Source organism: Sus scrofa, chromosome 1 (assembly GCF_000003025.6).
Source record: "Sus scrofa isolate TJ Tabasco breed Duroc chromosome 1, Sscrofa11.1, whole genome shotgun sequence".
Classification (NCBI taxonomy): Eukaryota; Metazoa; Chordata; class Mammalia; order Artiodactyla; family Suidae; genus Sus; species Sus scrofa.
In genome coordinates, this window is record NC_010443.5 from 67,610,146 (window position 1) to 67,634,970 (window position 24,825).

The 24,825-nt window shown below is 35.0% G+C and overlaps 1 protein-coding gene across 3 annotated transcripts in view; it reads right to left on the bottom strand.

Annotated features, from left to right (window-relative positions):
• Positions 1–24,825, bottom strand: part of ASCC3 (activating signal cointegrator 1 complex subunit 3) — a 325,142-nt gene that overhangs the window by 278,207 nt on the left and 22,110 nt on the right. For 2 of the 3 annotated variants that reach the window (XM_021090356.1, XM_021090357.1), the window contains exons 2-4: positions 24,599–24,729; positions 21,527–21,677; positions 3,159–3,718 (exon numbers count right to left, since the gene is read on the bottom strand). In XM_021090356.1, coding sequence (XP_020946015.1) covers positions 3,159–3,718; positions 21,527–21,677; positions 24,599–24,688 — 801 coding nt within the window. In that variant the 5' untranslated portion in view covers positions 24,689–24,729. Of the gene's footprint in view, positions 1–3,158; positions 3,719–15,358; positions 15,549–21,526; positions 21,678–24,598; positions 24,730–24,825 lie in introns of those variants that run through there. The other variant, XM_021090366.1, reaches the window with a different exon arrangement.

A 24,825-nucleotide genomic window follows, 5' to 3' on the forward strand; every position in this document is an offset into this window, starting at 1 on the left:
GCTATGTTTAGACAAAAAGCTCTCTTACAAACATGTTTGAGGTAAATGTCATCATATCCATACACTTTTATTCTCTTGCTTCCAACTCCAGTTCAATAGTAACACAGAGGCTATTTAAAGTCTTTCAATAGCCAGCCCTTAAAAACAGCTTTATCATCAGTCATTAGGTCAATAAACTAAAACAGAAATGGGAAATCATATGGTAAGGAGCAAAAATAACTTCAGCGTGGATAGTTTTTTGTATACTTCTCATGTTATATGTAAAAATAAGTTTCTATGATTCTGCTAAATTTCTGTAACTGCACAGAGCATGGTTATTTAAACACCACTATTCCACAGAGTCAACTAAAAGCTCAGAACAAAAGGAAATGAACTATGCTATCACATAAACTGATTAGACTAATTACACTCTTTCCAGGCTTAAGAAGGAATTTAAAAGTAAACAGACAACACATAAGATATATAGCATACCCTAAAGTGAAAATAACAATGTCCTGAAACAACATTTTTCTCTTGAAGCATTACTTCAAAATTATAAAGGAAAATGTCATCAAAATAATATAATTGAAAAAAGGATCCAATAAATAAAGTATATACTACATTGTAAAACAAAAAAAAATCATAATGATTGTTTATTTTCATTCACATATTTAAAAAAAAAAAACAAAAACTGAGGGATGAACCACTCTACCACTCAAGCCAATGGAAGAATGTGAAATATTCCCTTTCATGTTCAACTGTCCAGTAAATAAATAACCCTAGTTGAAAAATCATAGATCACATAAGATGTATTGACAGGTTTTAGAGTGGCTTAAAATATACCTCAACCAGGTATACAAAGCCTTACCTTATTTGGCCCTCATCTACCCACCCTTGTCTCTGGCCACACCTGCTTTGCATTCTGCACCCTCACTGTAGAGACTGCAGCTCTCTAAACACACCACAGTCTCTTTCACATTTAAAACATGTTCCCTACCTTTCTGGTCCACCGGAAGAAGTTAAATCTAATCATATTTTAAGACTTGACCCAAGCTTACCTTTCTCTGAATACTTTTCCTACCATACCAACCCTTATACAGAGCTATGACTGGATTTTTCATGCCTGCTTTTTCTTTGTATATAGTAATATAATAACTATCTCTTCCTATCAAACAATTAATTCCCTGGGAGCATGGATGCTATCTTATTTCTCCTTTTATATTCAGTAACTAGCATTGTATCTAGTGCTACAATATACAATAAGTGGGTAGATGAATAAATTGTTTGACCTTGCCGTGATCAATGAAAACAATCTCGAGAAAGAAAATGGCCTTCTTCCAACAATCAGATGCAGTCGCATACTTAAAAAATTGTGGTGAAGAACTAAGAAACACAAACTTCACTCTAGCTATTCTGAAGTAAAAAGAATACTTTTTATGGCTCACTCAGAAAAATAAAATTTCGATTAGTTTATAAGTTTCAGTTGACTATAACCATAATAGCAAAACTGCTGTGTATTCAATTATGATAAGCAAATACCAGTGAAATTTTCTTTATAAATCACAATTTTTAAAAGAATATTACTATTTTCAGGATGTTAGAGAAATCCATTTAGAATATGGACTGTATCTGATATAAATTAAACATTCAAGGTAAATTAAGACTGATCAAAGAATTAACAGCATGATAACTTGCTGTTATTTAGAAGCTGAAGTTAATCAGCATAATACTAGCAACTACCATGGGTTTAGTACTCCAATACCTATTTTGGCTAATTCACTAAATTAGTTCTCTTCTGAAAAAACAAACAAACAAACAAACTAGCTTTTTTTTCTATATTCCTTATACTCCATGTGATTTTAAAATTCTTAATTCCAATAATAATAATAAAAACAACCAAAAATAATCACAGCTACCTTGTAATAAGTGTTAATCAAATGCTACTTAACATTTCACATATGGTATCTCTTTCAGGGCTTATACCAATTCTAAAATCTGCATATTCTTTTTCTCTTGAGAGAGCCCAACAAGAAAACAGCCTCTAGGAGATCCAATTATCTAAAGTCATATTACCAATAAATGGAAAGGAAAAAATTCTGCCTTCTAAGACTCTGATTTTTTTTTTTTTTCATTCTTTTTTCCCTTGGCCACTCCCACAGCATATGGAAGTTCCCAATCAGGAACAGAATCTGAGCAGAAGCTGCAACCTATGCCACAGCTGCAGCAATGCTAGATTCCTTTAAGTCTGGGCAGCAGATCAAACCCCCACCTCAACAGCAACACGAGACACGGCAGAGAAAACACCAGATCCTTAACCTGCTGCACCACAGCAGGAACTCCACTTCTGCCCTTTCTACAATAATATGCCACCTCTCCTAATCCTTCATCAAACATTACTCATCCCATACTAAAATTGAGTTGCTATTATTTTAAATTTATACTAGGTAATGAATATAATGCTGGTATCGAGAGCATAACTAAACCCTTCGAGATAAACTTTTCATGCAACACAAGAGTAATTCATCATTTTGAATAATATAACCAAATGGCAGCATAGAAAGGAATTAAAATGTTTCCTTTGTGGGATGTAAAACACTTATAAAGACAATTCTTTTTTGAACAAGTAATATAAAATAGTCTAATTATTTCTAGATCAGTCTGCTTTTCAAAGCTTAGTCTTTCAATCAAAGAAGCTAGTCAAAAATATTTTTTCTAAATCAAAGAGTCTTTCAATACATAGACAAAATTTCTAATGTTTTGAAGCTTATTATATTTTCATCAAAGAGTTTAGAAATGTAAGCTGCTGTACAAACGTTAATGGTTATTACCAGATTAGTCATATAACTTATCATTCAAATCTATACACTTTTTGAAGAAGGGACACTACTAATTATTATAATGTAACAACAGATTTAACCAGAACTGTCCCAGTAACCAGGACATGTGGAAATGCTAACTATTGCCCTATACTCTTCTGCAATTCATTACACTCACAGTCTTACTGCCACTACCCAGTGGAAAGATATGCATACCTACTATGCAAAGCCATTTGGCTACATATTTGACCATTGTACCACAATACCAAAGAAGCACTTTCTTTGCCAGCCACCCTTTAAATAGGTTATTTCATTAAAATAATAATTCACATTGAAATAAAACTGCAATAATTTCAACTATACCTCATCTTGAAGTTCATCACCACTTTTAACAGAAGCAAGCATATCATATAAAGTACAGCAAAGATCTTCCATTCTTGTTGCTTTCGCCACTTCATTTAAAGTTGCATTTAAGTACTTCTCAACTTCACACCACAAAAGGGAATCATTTGTTTTTTCCACAGGCTTGAGGTCTGGGGTGGAATGATCCTGAAAATGGTCAGTTAGAAACTTCTTGTAATCCAAGCTTATAGTTTTCTGGGATTCACCATTTACTGGCAGTTCGTCAAAGTGGTCCAAATCATGCATATCAAATGAAAATGCTAAATTTTTACCAAATAAAACTCTGTCACCAGATTCATCTGTTGTCATCTGCATAAGAGCAGTAAGATTGTCTTTGCAAAAGTGAGAAGTAATTCGATTAGTAGCATCACAGGCTGCAGTGGCAGATGACGATGGAAAGGGACCAAACATCTGCTTGATTGCCTTTGTCTCCTTGTGACCAACAGAGTCCTTCAAGTGAAAGGTCTTGAAGAGAAATGCAGCCGCACTTTCAACTGCTTCTTTCCCATTATCCATTCCAACTATTCAAAGACAAAAGAAACAGTATTAGCTCAAATGGTTCGAGTTTCCACTTTCAAAAAACCCACTACAAATATTCTTTTGAGTAAATTCATGTGAAAATAGACACACACACACACACACACACACACACACACACACACACACGGTATAAGATAACCGATTTAGGAATAGGAAAATCCCTTTAAGTCCATTCCCAAAGTTCCAAAGAATTATATTAGGTAGATAACCCATTATCTAATAGTAATTATTCTAAGTACAGAAACTACCTATAACAACCCTTTACCTATTCCTAAAAATAATTTGAGACATTAGCTAAAACTTATTTAAAACTAAATTCTAAAAACTGATTTGAGGAGTTCCCGTCATGGCTCAGTGGCTAATGAATCCACCTAGGAACCATGGGGCTGTGGGTTTGATCCCTGGCCTCGCTCAGTGGGTTAAGGATCCAGAGTTGCTGTGAGCTGTGGTGTCAGTCACAGACTCAGCTTGGATCCCGCGTTGCTGTGGCTGTGCCATAGGCTGGGGGCTACAGCTCCGATTAGACTCCTAGCCTGGGAACCCTCCGTATGCCTTGGGTGAGGCCCTAGAAAAGACAAAAAGACAAAACAAACAAATAAAAACACTGATTTGAGACACCAGTTAAATAAATAAGGTGCAAAAAAAACCCTGAATTACAGACTTTTGGAGTTGGAAGAAAGCCTCACAAATCCATAACTTTCTTTCCAGGTACTGTAAATCTAAGATGACAACAAACAGATTTACATAGTTTTTATTCAAAAGCATTTAATATATAAATCAACTCTCCTTCCACTAAAAAATAAACATTTAATATCAAGGATGAATATGAATAGAATCTTTTATGATAAACCTAGCCATATTATAAATTTGTTTTAATCCTGCTGCTGAGGAGGCCAGAAGTAAATTCCTTACCAGAGTAAGAGGAAATAAAAAGGAGTGGCCTCTAATTTCTTTAAGACACTAACTGATCATATCTGACTCTCTCAAATAAAAAGAGAACCTGTCATCAGGTCACAGAATTCAAAGAATATTCTTAAACGTAAAAAAAAAGAATTTCAATCTTCAGAAGGCCCCCAAAGTCAATGTGACTTAACTAAAGTAATATTGGTAAAATCAGTAATAATATAAATAACACCAATATCTTCCTGAAACCATGGTTCCAATTATATCATTAATCACAAACTTGAGCAGCTTACAATATAACTCAGTAATTCCAGCCAAACTCCTACACTCTGTTTTTAAGTCAAGCCAGGAGCTACATCATTCTTTTCCCCAGCTTTCTAGCTGGCTAACAGACCTTTTCTGCTCCAGTCAATAAGAATTTCTTAACATCCAAAATCCAGTTCCTGTCCTAAAGGCCTGTTTCCATACCTTTACTTATGTTCCCCAAGGCCTCTGATTATCCAAATCCTACCCATGTTTCAGAATCCAACTCAACTGCCTCTTTCACAGTAAATAGAATATTAAGAACATTGTTGTATCTAGCCAAAATAGGTGCCTGGACAGAGATGTTAATCTCCACAGAAATTTAAACTGTTGAATTCAACTGAACCCAGGTGTCAATGACACTAGACTAGTGTTTTTACACTGCATCATACTGCCTCAGTAACTTACTGTATTTGATGTTTACACATGTGGGTAGAAGACTAAGTGAAGATATGCAATTTTACAATGTATGTCCATTATTTAATTCTTCAAATATGTAGTCTACTTTTATGATTATAAAGAATTTTTTTTTTTTTCTTGTCGTTTTAGGGCCGCACCCACAGCATATGGAGGTTCCCAGGCCAGGGGTGGAATGGAAGCCACAGCTGATGGCCTACGCCACAGCCACAGCAAATCGGGATCCCAGCCACATCTGTAACCTACACCACAGCTCATGGCAGTGCCAGATTCCTGACCCACTGATTGAAGCCAGGTATCGAACCCACATCTTTATGGATACTAGTTGGGTTTGTTTCTGCTGTGCCACAACAGAAACTCCTATAAGAAATTTTTAAAATATCACCTGACATATATTCTTTTAGTATTTAGGAGAATACATCACAAAAATCTTCTATAAATCAAATAATGGTTTTAAATTAAATAACTGAATGGCATTTGTGTACATTTTACTTATTCAGTCTACATAAGATGCTCTACGAATTCTGGTTTTTGGGTAATTTAGGGATTATGATAATTCTACAAATAATTCAACAGGGTTGGGACTACTGAGTCTGAGTAAAAATGGAATTCACCTTGACAAATTCATTCTACATCTAACCTGTAAACTTTGATAAAGATATTATCATTTTGCATCTTGGGATTTTCCTTTAACTACTTACTAAGGACTTTTATATTAAACGATCTCAATTCTTCCTAACAAAATTATATCCATCTTATGGATGTTAAAATAGACTCAATTAAGTATGGGAGAGGTCAAACAGGTATTTAGCCATTAAACAAGATTCAAAGAAATCTTCAAACTCCTAAACAAAATTCTTTCTACTATACCACATTGATTCCCTGTAAATTCCTGGAAAGTGAATTATCTCTAATTCTCACTTAATAAAGAAATAATCACAGCCATATATAACATTCACTAAACATAATACAGTGGATCTATATATCTTGCCATAAAGTATATATTAAGTGAGAAATATATTGAGCAATATATTAGGTGAGAAAAAAGTAAGTGATGAGTTCATTTTGAAGAAAGAGAAAATAAATGCAGATTCATGGAAACTTCTACTAACATGAAAAATAATTTTCTCAAGGTTTCAAATTTTTGAGTACTGACTTAACACCTATAAAATTTCAAAAATAACAAATACTTTCAAACTTCTAAGCCTAGTTGGGTAATGGTGTTAATATCCTTGCCTAATGACTAACTCTCCTTTTGCACAACCTACTCTACCCCATCTTTGAGTTGCAGTGCTAAAAATGGACAAGTGTCCACACTACAAAGCGGTTCCTCAAAAGTGAATCTCCTCAACTGTGCTACATGAGTCTGGAAGTTCCAGCTTTTGAGAAACATTAGCAAACAGCATTTACTGCCACTGTTCGCTCTCCCATAAAGAACGAGACTACCACATTCTTAAACTAACGTACTTATCTGAAGCCCACACATTGCACCATGTTCCGGTCACCGCACACGCATGTCTTTCAGCCCAGACTGACACACCTGTGGCTCTTTGTTTGCATGTGATGACGTTGTCACCACAGAGACTGGCTGTCAGAGGACCCCTGACAAGAAGACAGCTCAGGATTGGAGCAGGAACTATAGGCCCAGGGAGGGTTGCGACAAAAGGAGCACCCGATTTGCTAGTACAGCCCACGACTAAGCGATCTTTTTGGTGACTGAAATATATGAAGGGTGTTGGTAAAACAGAAAAGATCTGAAGAGAATGAATGCAATCAGATGTCTGACTTGTTAAACATCTGGCAGGCTGCCGCCCTTCTCTCAACAAAGCAGTTTCAAGAGAAACCTACAGAAACCTAAACACTTCTGTGCTTCTCCATCAGTCCATGGAATCAGTGGACTGGACCACTCTGTGAGGAGGGAGGCCTGGGAAAAACCACATGGTATGTTTCTAGGGTGGAAATTTGTCATAAATAGCTGTGTTCTTGTTTTCTTACAAAAACTGAACTTGTTCGATTAACTGTGAGGATCTTGTTCACAAATAACCTGCTGTTTACCATTTCCCTTTATATTTTAAGTACAGTTTGGTAACAAGTAATCTTTTAAATGATTATTTACTAGGCTGAAACTCGTTGGTCAGTTAACATTTGCTCCCCATTCTTCAAGCTTTTCCTTTCACAACAGAGACTGCAAATCTTTATAAGAGGAATAGGAATTTTAGGAAATTTAGTTCTGTCCTCAAAATAAGGTTTCAGTAAAGAATAAAATAAACAACAAATAATCATTTGACTAAAAGTGTGAATGAAACTTAAGATCTCCAAACTTTTAAGGAAGCTAGTCTAGTGCTTACTACTTAAACACCTAATTTTCTATCCATAAAACACTAGGGCTGTAAACCAGAAAACTGGCATTTCAACCACAATACATTTAAACAAATAGGCTTAAAGGTCACTAGAACACTTTTTATTAATAATAAATGCTTGTCCTGCCCGCTTTACAGTTATATTGGGAGTAAATGAGATATATGTGAAAAGTATAAGGATCAGTATAACTGATTACTGTACCATTACGAAACAGAAAAAAAATTTGTTTTTCTTTTTAAGGTCACACCTGCTACATATAGAAATTCCCAGGCTAGGGGTCAAATCGGAGCTGCATCTGTGACCTACACCACAGCCTGCTCCTACTGCAACACTGAATCCTTAACCCACTGAGCGAAGCCAAAAATTGAACCTGCATTCTCACAGAGACTACTTTGGGTTCTTAACCCGCTGAACCACAAGGAGAACTCCATAAAACAATTTTTTAAAATCAGACTTTAGTGATGACTATAATCTTAGATCATCCTCAACAATTTACTTATATTTTCCTTTTGATCCCAAAATATTAAAATTAAAAGATTCTGAAGTATAATTTTAAATTGCCTACCATAATCTTGGAGTTCCCACAGTGGCTCAGTGGTTAACAAACCCAACTAGCATCCATGAGGACGGGGGTTTGATCCCTGGCCTCGCTCAACAGCTTAAGGATCTGGCATTGACAGGAGCTGTGGTGTAGGTTGAAGACACAGCTCGGATCCTGCATTGCTATGGCTGTGGTGTAGGCCAGCAGCTGTAGTAGCTCTGATTAGACCCCTAGCCTGGGAACTTCCATATGCCGTGGGCGCGGCCCCCCCCAAAAAAAAATAATATATAAAAAAAAAAAAAAAAAAAAAAAAAAAAAAAAAAAAAAAAAGAATATGGTCTCTTGAGTCAGACACACCCCATCAAATGCTGGCTCTATTGTATGCATTTCAGTCCCTCTGCCTGTTTCCTCACTTGCAAAATATGGACAATAACAAGCGGGTTATAGTGTTTAAAGAGTTCAGGAGTTCCCGTCGTGGCTCAGTGCTTAATGAATCTGACTAGGAACCATGAGATTGTAGGTTCGATCCCTGGCCTTGCTCAGTGGGTTAAGGATCCAGCGTTGCCATGAGCTGTGGTGTAGGTCGAAGACACCACTCGGACCCCGCATTGCTGTGGCTGTGGTGTAGGCCAGAAGCTACAGCTCCAATTCGACCCCTAGCCTGGGAACCTTCATATGTTGCGGGAGTGGCTCAAGAAATGGCAAAAAGACAAAAAAAAAAAAAAAAAAAGTTCATATGCATAACATGTTTAAAACAAGGTCTAGCACATGGTAAGTGCTAATTAAATGTCAGCTCCTATTAAAAAAAAATAAAATAAAACTCCCTACCATAATCATTGAAGAATTCTTTTTAAAGGATGAGTAGGAAATTTTAATTAAAAATTGAACCAACTGTTTTCATCCTTAATATTGCTAAATATTCAATTTATAAATTGTCAGCAAATGACTGCCTTGATCAGTTAAATCTTCAATGTGTAAGAGAAAGTAACTTACAAATTTATTTTTTCATGCTATGCTCAAATTTTAAAAGTCCATTTTTACCCCGACACTTGATCTGCGACTGAAAATACCAAAGTATTATAACCTTGCATCATAGTGTTAAGTTCGTTCCACTTGTTAAAAATACCAGCAAGGCAGGCAAGCAACTATAAACATTTTATATTCGAATAGATTAACTAAGTGATTTAACTGATAATCACGATGGTTTATTTTACAATATGTTAAATACTTGCACCAGCAACTTTCCTAGGACAGTATTACATACTAAACAGTACAAAATGATTCAACTGGAGTCAGTTCCCACTGTGGCACAACGGGATCTGCAGCATCTCTGCAGTGCAGAGACAAAGATTTGATCCCTGGTCTGGCACAGCTACAGCATAGGTCACAACTGTGGCTTGGATCTAATCCCTGCCCTGGGAACTCCATATATGGCAGAGCAGCCAAAAAAGAAAGAAAAAAAAGATTCAATTTAAACAATACACTATCTTATATCCTCATCATTTTTTCCCTCTTACATATTTGCCTCCAATACCCAGTAATGTATTTTTTCTAAGTATATTATCTAAAATTGTCACATGAACTTTATAAGTATTTTACTCATTTTATAGAGAAACTCAGATACAGAAAGGTTAAATAACATACTAAGACTATAACAGTCAGGACCATTTTTTTCTTTTTGCCTTATACCATCTTTCAAGTAATCACCAAATTATCTTAACTTATGATGTAACAGAAGTAAGTAAGCATTTACCATATGGCTTTTTGGGAAATAAACTGAACAATTTATGTGATATAAATTTTAAATTGCCTAAGAAATGTAATATAATGAGTTTCATTTATTTTAAAATTATAACTCTGCATCAGAGTACCTCCATCAAAACATTGCATTAAGTAGGTAAAGTGTTTTAAGAAATGTTCAATACAGTAATTTGAAGGAGTTGCTTAAATGTTAAGATTACGCCTACGCTGATATAAAAATCATTGCCTTTGGAGTTCCCATCATGGTGCAGTGGTTAACGAATCCGACTAGGAACCATGAGGTTGAGGGTTCGATCCCTGGCCTTGCTCAGTGGGTTAAGGATCCTGCATTGCTGTGAGCTGTGGTGTAGGTTGCACACGTGGCTCAGATCCCACGTCGCTGTGGCTCTGGTGTAGGCTGGTGGCTACAGCTCCAATTGGACCCCTAGCCTGGGAACCTCAACATGCCATGGGAGCGGTCCTAGAAAAGGCAAAAAGACAAAAAAAAAAAAAAAAAAAAAAAAATCATTGCTTTCAGGGTGAGCAAACAATTAAAGGAAAACAGAAACATATTTGGTAGAGAAAAAGAGTAGTAATACAAGAGTTTTAACAAAGACCAAGGCATGTCTCCATGTTTTAAAGTCATCTATTTAATCTTACATATATTCATTACAAAATGTGTATACTTATAGTGTAAACTTTAAGTCAGCATTCAGTCATTACATTGCAATTTCTACTACTAAAAATCCTGCATCAAATTACAACCTGACTTCCCAAGCAACCAAATGGCTAACGAAAGCTTTCTATAACAAAACCATATTTTGAGCATCACTCAAGAAATAGAAATTCTATCTTTGAACAAATCTCATAGCTCACTGAAACTTACATTTTTTACTTTTTTAATTCCAAGGGGAAATTTTTTTAATAAGATAAACACCTAAGTGCTACATCCATTTATCAGGTGCTTAGTAATATTATACTTGGTAATACTATAAAGAAACTTACCTGCAAATTTAAAAGTGCCTCTACCAAAGAATGCAGTAAAAATTTCTTTATGCTTAGGGAGTCATAATAACTCGTAAATGAAAAATAAATTGATAAGATAAAGCAAACTGTGAAGAAGTGATCTTATTTCCAACTCTTGCTACTGCTACAAGAGCAATTTAATTTATAGCTGTTTTGTCCTATTCCCAAGTAATCTGAACTACCTGTTTAAATGGCTGATATATTTGGAAAGTCATTTATGATTTTCATTAAGCTACTCAGCTCTTTTATTTTATAATTTCTCTTGTGAAATGGACATAAATGTAACACACTTCTGTCCCTTAACATTCAAAACACAAACTAATTCTGTCCCAAATTTCCCTCTTTACAAATCCCTTCCTGATTTACCCTAGGAAGTTCCTGACCTTTTTGCACCACATCACTGGGGCAACATACCTCTATCATAACATTTAACCACTCAGTGCACTATTTTATCAACGGCTACTGGTACAACTAGGTTTTAACAGAATTATTCATTGACAGCCATTTTACCAGGCACTTTGCAGCACTGCTTCACATCACAACTGTTCAAAGAATTACTTTCACCTTATTACAGAGGAGGAAACAGGCTTAGTGATATAAATTAGTAAATGAAAGAACTGAATTTGTACCACATACATTAAGTGATAAATTGAAATTATATAGGCTATAAAGATAATAATTTTATTCAAACCTAAAACTGAGGGAGTTCCTGTTGTGGTGCAGTGGAAATGAATCCAACTAGGAACCATGAAGTTTCCAGTTCGATCCTTGGCCTCAATCAATGGGTTAAGGATATGGCATTGCCATGAGCTGTGGTGCAGGTCACAGATGTGGCTTAGATCTCACCTTGCTGTGGCTCTGGTATAGGTCAGCAGCTGTAGCTCTGATTTGAACCCTTGTTTAGGAACCTCCATATGCTGCGAATGGGGCCCTAAAAAGCCAGGAAAAAAAAAAAAAATCACGACAACAAACTTAAAACTGAAAACAAAACAAAGATGGTACAAAAGATATAGTTACAAATATTCTAAACAAAATATTAGCTTACTAGAGCCATCCGTATATCTAAAAATAAACTAAAAGCAAGTAGAATTTATTCCAGGAATGCAAAGATGATTCAATTATCAGAAAATCTGGCAACATAATCTACTCTCAAAAAACTAAAGCAGATTCTTCTAGAGAATACACATGTTGGCTAGAAGTGGAGCAGACATGATAAAAAAAAAAGCAACAAAGATGAAGAAAAGACCAAGCCATTAGCAGTCTTAAGCCCTGATATTATAAAGCTAGTAAATTCTAGAGGTAGACTGTCAGATGAATAAATAAATCTACTTGGCCTCTGCAACTTTAGTTTGATATTTATATTTATTTTCTTTCCTAAAGCATATATTTATGAATGTATAATTATGTAATGAAAATACATCAATAGGCATGAGAATGATAAATACCAATTTATTATTTTTATGGTATCAGTTACTAAGACTGAACAAGATATATAAGGAGTTCTGATCATATCAATTTTATTTTTTTTTAAAAGAAAAATCCGAGGGAAAGATAGCCAAGCGTTAATTAAGCTGAATGGTGATTACACAAGTATTTGTTATATATTTTAAAATTTTAATCAGTCTGAAATATTTCTTGAAAATAACATAAAAAGCCACAATTTTTACTTTATTGAATATAAAAAGATATATATACAAAACAACTCAAAGAGTTATCCCAAACTGAACACACTTATATAATTTGGGTAACTACTTCCAGAAATAGGACATTATCAGCTTCCCAGAAATTTCTCCCATATGCATTCCCAGTCATTACCCACTGCCTCAAAAGAAGCCACTATCCTGATTTCTGACACCTGAGGTTAGTAATGCCTAGTTCTTAATTTTATATAAATAGAATCATACTATCTGTTCATTTGTGTTTGCCTTTCAGTGAACATGAAGATTCATTTACAATGTTACACATTTACTATGGTTCACTATTGCTATAAGGTAATCTGTGTATCATAATTTATCTATGCCATTACTTAACAGTGAATTGGGTTGTTTCCATTTTAAAGCTACTAAAAATAATGATGCCTTGAATGCACATTGTCTTTTGTGTGCATGAGCAGACACTGATATTGGATAATTATGGACATATCACTGAGTAATATGTACCAAGATCTAAATATCACGTGTCCAATCATATAGGTTATTCAAAGCAGTTACACAAATAAACTCTACTAGCAGTGGATGAAATTGCTTCACATTCTTGGTACGTCAGTCTTTTCAATTTTAACCATTCTCATGGGCATGTAATGTCATATCCCCGATTAGTTACAAGACTGGGCATCTATCTTTTCATGTTTATTAGCCATTCAATTATCTTCTCTGAAATGTTGTTCAAGGTTCTTGCCCATTTTTATATAGGACTATCTGTCCTTTTTTTATTGCTTTATAGGAGTTCTTATTTAATGTAGATACAAGTCTCTTTTTGGTTTTATGTTGAAGCTATATCCTTCCACTCCATGACCTGCTTTTTAACTCTGAAAGAATAAAAAGCATTAATTTGAATGCAGTCTAATTTACCAATAATTCCCTTTATGAATGCTGTTTTTTGTTCAATAAATTGGTCCATATTCCAAAAAGATTTACTGTTTTGAGCTTCATATTTCATTTCTGTTTAGGCATTTTTTTCATATGTACACCCAGGTAAGTTAGCACCATGTACTGAAAAATCAGCCGTGTCTCACAACTTGAAAGCCTTCATGATAAATCAAGTATCCTAATATCCATAGGTCAGTTTCTAGAAATCTTCACTCTGGTCTATTTTGTCTATCCTTGGATCAATAATTCACTACCCAGACTACTTATCTTTATAAGTCAACATCCAGAGAGTAAGTTTTCCCTCTTTGTTCTGCGAGGTTGACATGGTCACTCTTTACCTTTGAATTTCCACGTAATGTTCAAATTACCTTGTCAATTTCTACATACAAACAAACATTCCAAAACACAAACATGCTGAGATCTTGAGAGGGATGACAATGAATATGTAAATCAATTGGGGTAAAAGTGAGTGTTTCAATCCCTGTATTTATTTAGGTCTTCTTTAATTTCTCTCAATACTTTAGTTTTCCATGAGGAAATCCGCCTCTTGTTAAGTTTACTTCTAGGTATATGACGATTTTTAATACTTTTGTATATGGCATTTTTTAAAATTTGCTGCTGGTTGGGGTTCTCGTCATGGCGCAGTGGTTAAAGAATCCAACTACTAGGAACCATGAGGTTGCAGGTTTGATCCCTGGCCTTGCTCAGTGGGTTAAGGATCCAGCATTGCTGTGAGCTGTGGTGTAGGCTGCAGAAGCAGCTCAGATCCTGCGTTGCTGTGGCTCTGGCATAGGCCAGTGGCTACAGCTCCGATTAAACCCCTAGTAGCCTGGGAACCTCCATACGCCGCGGGAGTGGCCCTAGAAAAGGCAAAAAGACAAAAAAAAAAAAAAAAAAAAATTTGCTGCTGGTAAGTAGAAATAAAACTGATTTTCATACTGACCTTGCTAAACTGATTTTCTAATGATACGGTTATGTGACTCACTGAAGTTTCAGTCTTTATATTCTTTCTTTTTCATGCCTTATTACATTAGCAAGGACCTTTAATACAGTGAGAAACTTAAGTGATGACAGGCATTCTTCTCTAGTTCCCTATCTCAAAAGAGAATCTTTTTCAACATTAAATATAATGCTGCATCATTAAATATAATGTTTGATGTAGGGGTTTTTTTTAATAGGTACTTTATCAAATTAAGGAAGTTCTATTCCTAACTAGTTCAGAATTTTTTTAATCACAATTGGATTTTAGATATTCATAAAATCCTTTTTCTTCATCTACTAAAAAAATCATGATTTTTAAACTTTTATTGCTTTACATGAATCACACTATTTTTCCCATTTAATAATCCAATAGTCAACATTTTTTTCACTCACATGCACTTATATCCCCTCTCTTTCACATAGCTCACGTGTACTTTTTTTGCGGATCCACAAACAGTATATTACAGTCTTCATGACATTTCATTATCAACACTGAGATTTAGGATATTCTTTTACACAGCCAAAACACCATTATCTCACCTAAGACCTTACTTACATTACCCAATGATACCCAACACATATTCAAATTTCTACAACGGCCCCCAAAATATCGCTACGATTTTTTTTCTGATTCAGGATTTAATCAACTACAATACATTGCATTTGATTATTTTATGTCTGTAACCTCCTTTAATCAACAATACCCTCTTTTTAAATTGCATTAAATGACATTACCCAATAAAGCCAAAAAGGCATATAGATTTCTTTGTGTAAAGATTTTTAATCATAGATTCAATTTCTATAATACTCAAATATTCAGATTTTCTATTTCCTCTTTTGTCCATTTTAGTCATTTTTGTTATCTTGGTCCTTTGAATCTATCAGAAACTCTGGGCATCATCTTATCTTCCTCTTCTCCATCTGGCTTCCTCCTCCATAATGGACAGTCACCTTTAGAAAAAAGTGGTCCAAACCAGGATCATGTTTTCAGAGTTTATTTCTGCTTCCAGATCTTGAACCCATAATTTTTCACTGCTTTGGTAGTACTCTGATGCAGTCAAACAAACTTTATATTTTATAGTTTTTCCAGTTATTCTCAGCAGAGAGTTGTTCCAAATTTTGGGAAATAGAATTCAATTTCTTTGGAATCTACAATTTTTAAGATAGCTGTTTTCCACAAATACTTCTGAAAATCTCCAGCCATATCCAGATATGGCCTTTATTATTATAAATGCCTACTCTCGCTTCCATAAACAGAACTGCCAGATCCTGCTAATATCTTCTTATACCTCCTTTTTCTAGTCACTGCTTTATAAACTGCTTTCCACACTCAGTTTTGATTCCTCTTTTTTTTTTTTTTTTCCCTGTCTTTTTAGGGCCGCATGCACAGCACATGGAGGTTCCCAATCTAGGGGTCAAATCGGAGCTACAGCTTCTGGCCTACACCACAGCTACAGCAACGCTGGATCCTTAACCCACTACGTGAGGCCAGGGATCAAACCTGTGACCTCATGGATACCAGTCAGATTCATTTCAACTGAGCCACAATGGGAACTCCTGATTCCTCATTTTTTATAGTAAAATCTTATTTTGTTGACAACTCAAAAACATAATGGATACCCAAATTCCCTAAACCACACTTTGTAAGTTACTCCTGTTCAACCTACCCTTTGGTTCATACTTTTCTCAAAAACAGCAAAAACATCAAAACCCAAATAAAGCAGGGGTTAGAAATTAGAGAAGGCAAAACAAACAGGTCTGTGTATAGCAAAAGAATTTGAACACTGAAAGAAAACAAAACAAAACAAAAACTAGTTCATTAGTACAGTGCAGGCTGAGTCCTGATCTGTATTCACGATTCAAAGTAAAGTCATTAGATCATTCTGTTTGACCCTAGGATAGAGATATAATTACCAAGCTTATTAGGGAACTGTCCGGTCTTTTACTGACTTTTCCACCAGTCTTGACCCCCATCCTAGTTTCTACCTACTCTGAAAAATCTTAAGTCTCCTGAAATGATCATTTAAAACTCTAAGTAACAGAGATACATGCCTAATACATGATGCATTTTATTGTCATTCTCAATGCTGACCTCTTTATTTTCAAAAATGTTTTTATTTAGAGCACAAAAGGTATTGACAAAGTTTCATTACCAAGAGAAATATATTATCCTGTAGTTAATATTACTGTGCTTATCCTTCAAAGTCCATGGAGGGGATCATTATATCTACAATGAGTACTTAAAAAAACTAAGATTAAGGGCCAAGAATACTATTTTTAAATAATTTATAGTATTTTCTCCCTCAAGCTAAGTTTTAGTATTAAAATAATCTTGAGGGGAGAATAAAATTGTAAAAAATTATGGGAATATATTAAGTGTAAATCTGAGAACGAAAAGTGCTTTAAAATTACAAAAGTTTTTAAAAACTTATAAAAACTTTTTATAACTGCCACTTATAAAACATTGCCAACATTGGAGGTAGTAGAGACCATAGTTGACTTTTAGTTGGATTCTTAGAACTTCATTAATTTATTGAGCATCTAACTGCATCCTTTCCACCATACTGGGTACTAGAGTACAAAGACACTGTGATTCCTGGAATCCCTGTATCATCAAAGCATTCATAGTCCATCAAGGAAGGGAAAGAGGTAAATAATTATCAACCAGTGAGAAAGTATTATAAAAATGTTTGAACTAGATGACTTTCTTTTTTTTCTGTTAGGGCTGCACACGTGGCACATGGAGGTTCCTAGGCTAGCGGTCAAATCGGTGTTGTAGCCACTGGCCTACATCACAGCCAAAGCAATGCCAGGTCCAAGCCACATCTGTGACCTACACCACAGCTCATGGCAATGCTGGATCCTTAACCCACTGAGCGAAGCCAGGGATCAAACCTGTATCCTCATGGATGCTAATCAGATTCATTTCCACTGAGCCAGGATGGGAACTCCTAGACGACTTTCTAGTAAATCACTGTCTACTAACATTACGAAGGAGTAACAGAGGACATGAATGAAGCCTAAGTCATTTCTTCAGAGATGAGAAGCATTTACTAGATGGACATAATGGGGAAAGTTATTCTAATACATAAATGACAGAGAGAAAAAACAGTGAGTGCTGCTCAGGCAAGATAGTAAACATTAGGAATCATAAGGTGAAAAAAGGTTACACGTGATGGAATTATAAGGTGAAAAAGTAAATTATTTCACTTCATTAAAGGTGAATTTCTCCCATTATAAGAAATTTGTCATGAAGAGTAAAGCACAGATCAAAAGGAACTTTGCTTTTCACAAAGATCAGTCTAGTGACAGTGAAAAAGTTGAAATAAGAGAGGAAGACTGAGGCAACAGGTTACTGCAGTAGCTCAGGCAATAGGTTACTGCAGTAGCTCAGACATGATACGTAAAAGCCCTAGGGCAATGGCAAATATGAGGGGGAGACAATTTAAGAACAGCTGAGGGGAAGAAGAGATAAACTGGGAGCCTGAGATTAACCTATACACACTACTACATATAAAATAGATAACCAACAAGAACCTATTATACAACACAGGCAACTCTATTCAATATTCTGTAATAATCTATGTGGGGAAAGAACCTGAAAAAGAAGAGATATACGTGTATATATAACTGAAATCACTTTGCTATACACCTGAAACTAACACAACACTGTAAATCAACTATTCTCCAATATAAAATAAAAATTAAATTAGAAAAAAATAGCTGAAAAGTGGGCTTGACAGAACAGAACCTTTGACTAAAAGGAAAGAATCTAGGATTTCCATCATGTCTCCATTTCAGAATTTGGATCTAGGCCTATCGGTGCTACAAGTCAACCAAGAGATTCACTCAAACTTCATGTACCCTGTTTCTTCACATACAGAATGAAGGGATTAGACGAGATGTTTCCTGACACCCCCTCCAGCTTAAAATAACTATTCCTCAAACTGGTCAATATACATGACCTTAAACAAGTGCCTCACACTAAAATACTCAATTGAAATATTAAGTCCTTGTTCTTTTTTCTTTTTTCTCTTGTTCCACCTTCTTGACACAATTACAGCAACATTACCTGTGTAAAAGAGGTAATGAGAAATCACAAAGACATTTTTCCGTAAGACTAATCTTTCCAATGCTGCTAGTTTTAATTTCATTTCCAGTATCAGCAGTATGTTCATTCAGAGAGTGGATGACTACTAGTGAATTATTAGTTTACAAAAGTTAATAGTTATTCAACTTAAACGTGCCATTTAAAAGTAGATAATACAAAGCACTTCCCTAAATTCAACCCTAAGATTTTATCTGTCATGAAAATATTCTCTTGAGACATTACATCCCAAAATAATCAGTTCTTAGACATGTGGTTGCCAAGTGGGAGGAAGGAGGGAGTGGGAATTTGGGGTTGATAGATGCAAACTATTTCATTTAGAATGGATAAGCAATTAAGGTCCAACTATATAGCACAGGGAACTATATCCAATCCCTTGGGACAGAACATGATGGGAGACAGTATGAGAAAAAGAATGAATATATATGTATGACTGAGACACTATGCTGTAGAGCAGAAACTGGCACAACACTGTAAATCAATTATACTTTAAAAAATAAATTTAAAAAAAAGAACACAAAGTTATGGTACCAAAGGGGAAAGACGGGGGGAGGGAGTAATTAGAAGTTTGGGATTAGTATATACACAGTACTACATACAAAATAGATAATCAACAAGGACCTTCTATATAACTCTACTCAACAGAGAACTCTACTCAATACTCTGTAATAACCTCAATGTGAAATGAATCTGAAAAAGAATGGATATACGTATGTATAACTGGATCAATATGCTGTATATCTAGAACTAATACAATGCTAAACCGGCTATACTCCAATATAAAATAAAAAATTTTTAATTAAAAAAATAAAAATAATCAGTTCCTTCAACATATTAGTCAATAGATTAGTCCCTGAATATGAATCAGACATTTTGCTAAGAGGCAAAACTCCTGGGATTACATTTAATAATTAGCTATTTAAAACTGTAATTTTTTACTCATCAGAGATATCTGGGAAAGTAATGTAAAGAATAACTTATTTCTTAAAAATCTTACTTTCCACATCATTTAATTAAGAAATAACTTAGTCACAGTACTGAATAAGCTCAATATTTTATACTGTTTTTGCTAAGTGTTCTGAGTTATTTTTATAATGGAATTAAAGAAGAGGAAGGACATAGTTTTTGAAAAGTACTTGAGTCGGATACCCCCTCCTCTTGTCTAACAATTCTAACACCTCAGAAATGGAGATAGTGAAGTCCAATAGGATTAAGATCTTACTTAAAGTAATCTAGGTAGATGAGAGACTTTTCATTTTTGCTGTTTTCTAATGAACATGAACTTCCTTGATATTCTTAAGATATAAAGTATGATTCTATAGCAAATGCTATCACGAACTGCATCAAAGTGTGCTCTATACTCCCTAGGCTCGAAAAACTCAATTCTTACTTAAGCCCCTAAACTTCAAAAGATCATCTAACTACAAAATGTGGCAAAAAATAAAATTAAGAGAACATTAAATTCAACATTATACTGTATTACAAACCAGTGATAATTAAATGATACATCAAAGTCAAAATATCCAAATAATAAATTCTAATATTTGATGATCATAAATAAAAAGTCTTCAAGTGTATGAGATATAATACGAACACCTTCCAAAGCTGGTGAAAGGAAGAAAATTGCCAATCAGCATATGGTAAGGTAAGGATCTAAATCTTCCTTCTACCAAGAAATCACCTAAGACTTTTTCATTTATTTATCAAGTGAATTTTTATTAAGACTCTAAAGTATGCCAAGCACTACTTCAAGCACTGGGGATGGAATGTGTTGAACAAGAAAAAATAAGATCCTCTTCTCATGAAACTTACATCCCAGTAGCAAAACACAGGCAATAACCAAACAAGCAAAATATTAGATAATAAATGTTATGGAGAAAATGTTAACTAAGGGTCACAAGATAAAAAATGACTGGTTAACAACGTGAGATTGGATGGTCAGTGAAGGTCTCATTAAGGAAATAATTTTAGGTAAGCTCAGAACAAGAAAGGATCTAACCACTCTAAGATTAGGACAGAAGAACATTCTTAGCACAGGGAAGAGAATGAACAAAGACCTCCAAATAGGCACTGATCTGGTGGGTTTAAGGAGGTAAGAAAAGGCCATGTGGCGGTAGCACCATTAGCACAAGCAAGGATGACTTGAGGATAGAAAGGTGATGGCCAAATCACATAGGATGAGAGTTATCTGTCTGAATTCTGGAAAGTACAAACCTGAATTTGAAATCTAGACCAGCAGAAGCACTAACTATGCTTTTAAGTTAAAAAAGTCTGGAATGAAACAATGAATTTCAATGAAAAAACGCAGATGTTTTATTAAAGAGTCATTTATTTTGCTCTGTTCTCTTTCCAACCTTGGGGAAGTAACCTGTGTGAAGCATAGGTATTATAACTTCTAATTATAATGTCCTTCAAATATAATCAATTGGTGAGAATGTTAATGTGTGACAGGAACTGAAGAAAAGTTGAGTTTTAGTACTAGCCTTCACTGTGTGCTAGGCAGGAATCCATAGGAGACTGAGCTACATAGTGTTTAAGGTTCTTTCCAATTACATTAAGTTTTTAATTTACCTTATCCTTATTGCCATAAATACAGTGATTTAAAACTCTAAATTCCTATAAATCCCTCAGGTTTGAAAGTATTATAATTACTGGTTTACTTCTGTCTCCCTGAATCATAAGCTCCTTCTATAGAAAAGACTGTCTCATAATTATGAATACGTTCCTGGAAAATTTAACCTTTCGTTATACAGTAAATAGCTTAAAAGGAATCTACTTTTTAATTTAGTGGTTTAAAAAAAATAGCAAAACATAACTATACCTATTTGTTTTGCAGCCTGCAATATGTCTTTTAAGTCTTCATTTACACTTTGCATTTCACTCTTCTCCAGTTTTTCATTCAAAAATTTTACTATCTTCTTCCATGTCAGGTCCAAACCTACAATTTGTTCATGAAGTTTAGACCGCTTCATCTGAAACAGACAGCATAATACAGACATACTGGTTAAAAATTTTCTCAGATCTATCATTCATTATATATATTTTGCATTATATTATACAACTTGGCACCACACACAAGAATTTAAAATTGTATCTACTCACATGCAAATTTATAGCTCCCAAGAGGATTTTTATTTAAATATGATTTTAAAAAATCCCATTTGTTTAAAAATTTAATAAGAACTTCTTTTGTATTGTTTAATCATAATGAATATTCATTATGAAATAATTTTAATGCAGCAAACTAAAAGGCAGGAAGTCCAACATCCAGATAACAATTGGTAACATCTCATGTACCTCTTTTCCATTCTCCTACTCATTTTTAACATAACTTAGACCATACTGTATAAAAAGTTTTATATTGGAGTTCCTGTCGTGGTGCAGTGGTTAACTAATCCGACTAGGAACCATGAGGTTGCGGGTTTGGTCCCTGCCCTTGCTCAGTGGGTTAAGGATCCGGTGTTGCCATGAGCTGCAGTGTAGGTTGCAGACGCGGCTCGGATCCTGCATTGCTGTGGCTCTGGCGTAGGCGGGTGGCTACGGCTCCAATTAGACCCCGAGCCTGGGAATCCCCATACGCCTTGGAAGCAGCCCTAGAAAAGGCAAAAAAGACAAAAAAAAAAAAAAAAGTTTTATATCATGCTTTAAATGAAAGGCATTTAAAGAAAATAAAATTCCTATGATGAGTACAACATACTCAAATCAGCACTGCTTTCCTAAGTCTGATTCTAAAACACTTTAGGCATCCAACAGATTCTTATCTATACACTTTCTTGAGACTACAAATTCTCAAGAAGTGACACAGGGGAGTTCCCACTGTGGCACAGTGGGTTAATGATCTGGTTTGTCTCTGTGGAGGCACCAGTTCAATCCTTGGGCTGATGTAGTATGTTAAGGATCCAGTGTTGCTACAGCTGTGACCCAGGACACAGCTCCAGCTAGGATTTTATCCCTGGCCTGGGAACTTCCATATGCCACAGGTACAGCCAAAAAAGGGGAAAAAAAAGAAAAAAAAAAAAAAAAGAACTGACACAGAAAGCAATAAAAAGTTTACTTCATATCAATGGACTTGGGCCATGGATTAAACTTCATGCTGTCCTTTGATCAAAGGAAAAGTTGTGGGTCAGAAAGAAAACTGTAACTTTCCTCTTTGTTGTACTGATAACATTCCTATTACTTTTATAATTCTCTATTTTTTCCTTGCCTCAGTTTTCTAAATTCAAACAGAGCTAATTAATCTAGGTCCAGGAAGAAGAAAATAGGCAAATGTAGAGATGAATTAAGATTGGCCTCTAGGGTGAATTAAGTTGTTATGATAGGTCACAGGTAGGTACACAAAGGTTCATGCTACTTTTCTCTTTCTTGAATATGTTGGAAATTCCCAAGAAAAAAAATTAAAATAAGGCTCATTATATCTGCCACTTTCTTTCCTCAAAGAGAAAAAGAACTGTTTAAAAGCCTACAAGGGGAGTTTCTGTTATGGCTCAGCGGAAACGAATCTGACTAGCATCCATGAGGATGCAGGTTTGATCTCTGGCCTCACTCAGTGTGTTAAGGATCCGGTGTTGCCGTGAGCTGTGGTGTAGGTTGCAGTCATGGCTCAGATCCCGAGTTGCTGTGGCTATGGTATGAGCCAGCGGCTATAGCTATGATTCGACCCCTAGCCTGGAAACCTCCATGTGCCTCATACGTGGCCCTAAAAAAAAAAAAAAGCCTACAAGAATCAAATAAAATGACACAGGACAAGCATGTAGTCCTTATATACTTTCAAATTTTAAAATCTTCTGTTGTATCTCTAACATAAAATAACTTGTAAAGGGTGTTAGGTGAAGAAAGGAAATAAGATAGCATATATTAATTGGTTGTATATAATATATCCTTATTTTAACTGCTGTGAAAATGTAAAATAGTTCCAATCATAAAGAAGGTTAATTTGTTTTGTGTGTAACAAAATTCTATATCATCATTAGAGGAAAAAAATCTACCTCAAGACTGTTACACATCTTTTCTTCCTAGTATCAATCTTTAAGTAAAACCACTAATGATAAAACTCTGTAAGGGCTTTAAGTAATAAAATTCCAACCCGCTAGGAAACAGTATTAATATTCTACAGTAGAGTCAAATGAGGAATCAGCAAAGTGACTACTGTTTTTTAAAAAACAGCTCTCTTGCAGGAGTTCCCATCGTGGCACAGTGGTTAATGAATCCAACTAGGAACCATGAGGTTGAGGGTTCAATCCCTGGCCTTGCTCAGTGGGTTAAGGATCCGGCATTGCTAGATTCGACCCCTAGCCTGGGAACCTCCATATGCCACGGGAGTGGCCCAAGAAATGGCAAAAAGACAAAAAAAAACAAAAACAAAAAAACAGCATAGGGCCGGTTTCTTCATCTACTCTATTATAAGACTCATTCTTTCATATGTAAGGTTCATGAACCTTTAGGCCTATAACATTCACAATCAATGATAAGGACAAAACAGAAGTCAATTACAAGACAGCCACTGAGTTTAAGAGATTAATATTCATATTTGTCATGGTACAGTACATATACTGTTTCTGACTGTTTGATTAGAATTTTACCAGACCTAAAAACTTATTCAGTTGATCCAGACTAAATTATTGGATCAAATTAACTGAGGTAGGAACCTTTCGAACAGAAAAAGTAACAAGGATTCAATATCATCGTTCTGCTTCTTCTCTTTGACAGCTTAGTCTTAAGTGCTTAAGATAAGTACTTCCATAGCAAATATCAATACACCCATTCTCCTTCTTGGTTGTAACACCAAACAAGATAAAACTTAACATTTTTAAAAATACATGCAGAACTGAGAAAAAGGATGTCAAATATTTGCCCATATTTCATGTTTATAATGGCTGTCATCTAAAAAATTTACCTGTAAGTCAGCCACTTCTTCATTATAATTATCTTGCTTGGTGACATTTGAAAAGGAGCGCAAGGCTCCTGTGAGACGTGGCAAAGCCATCTATTATTCAATCAGTGATCCATACAAGGAGAAACCTGAAACTAAAACAAAACAAGATGATATTTATCTGAAGGTAGGAGGTGGGAGATGTAATCAAACTCAACAGATTGGCCTGTACGAGAAAAAAAGAAACCAGT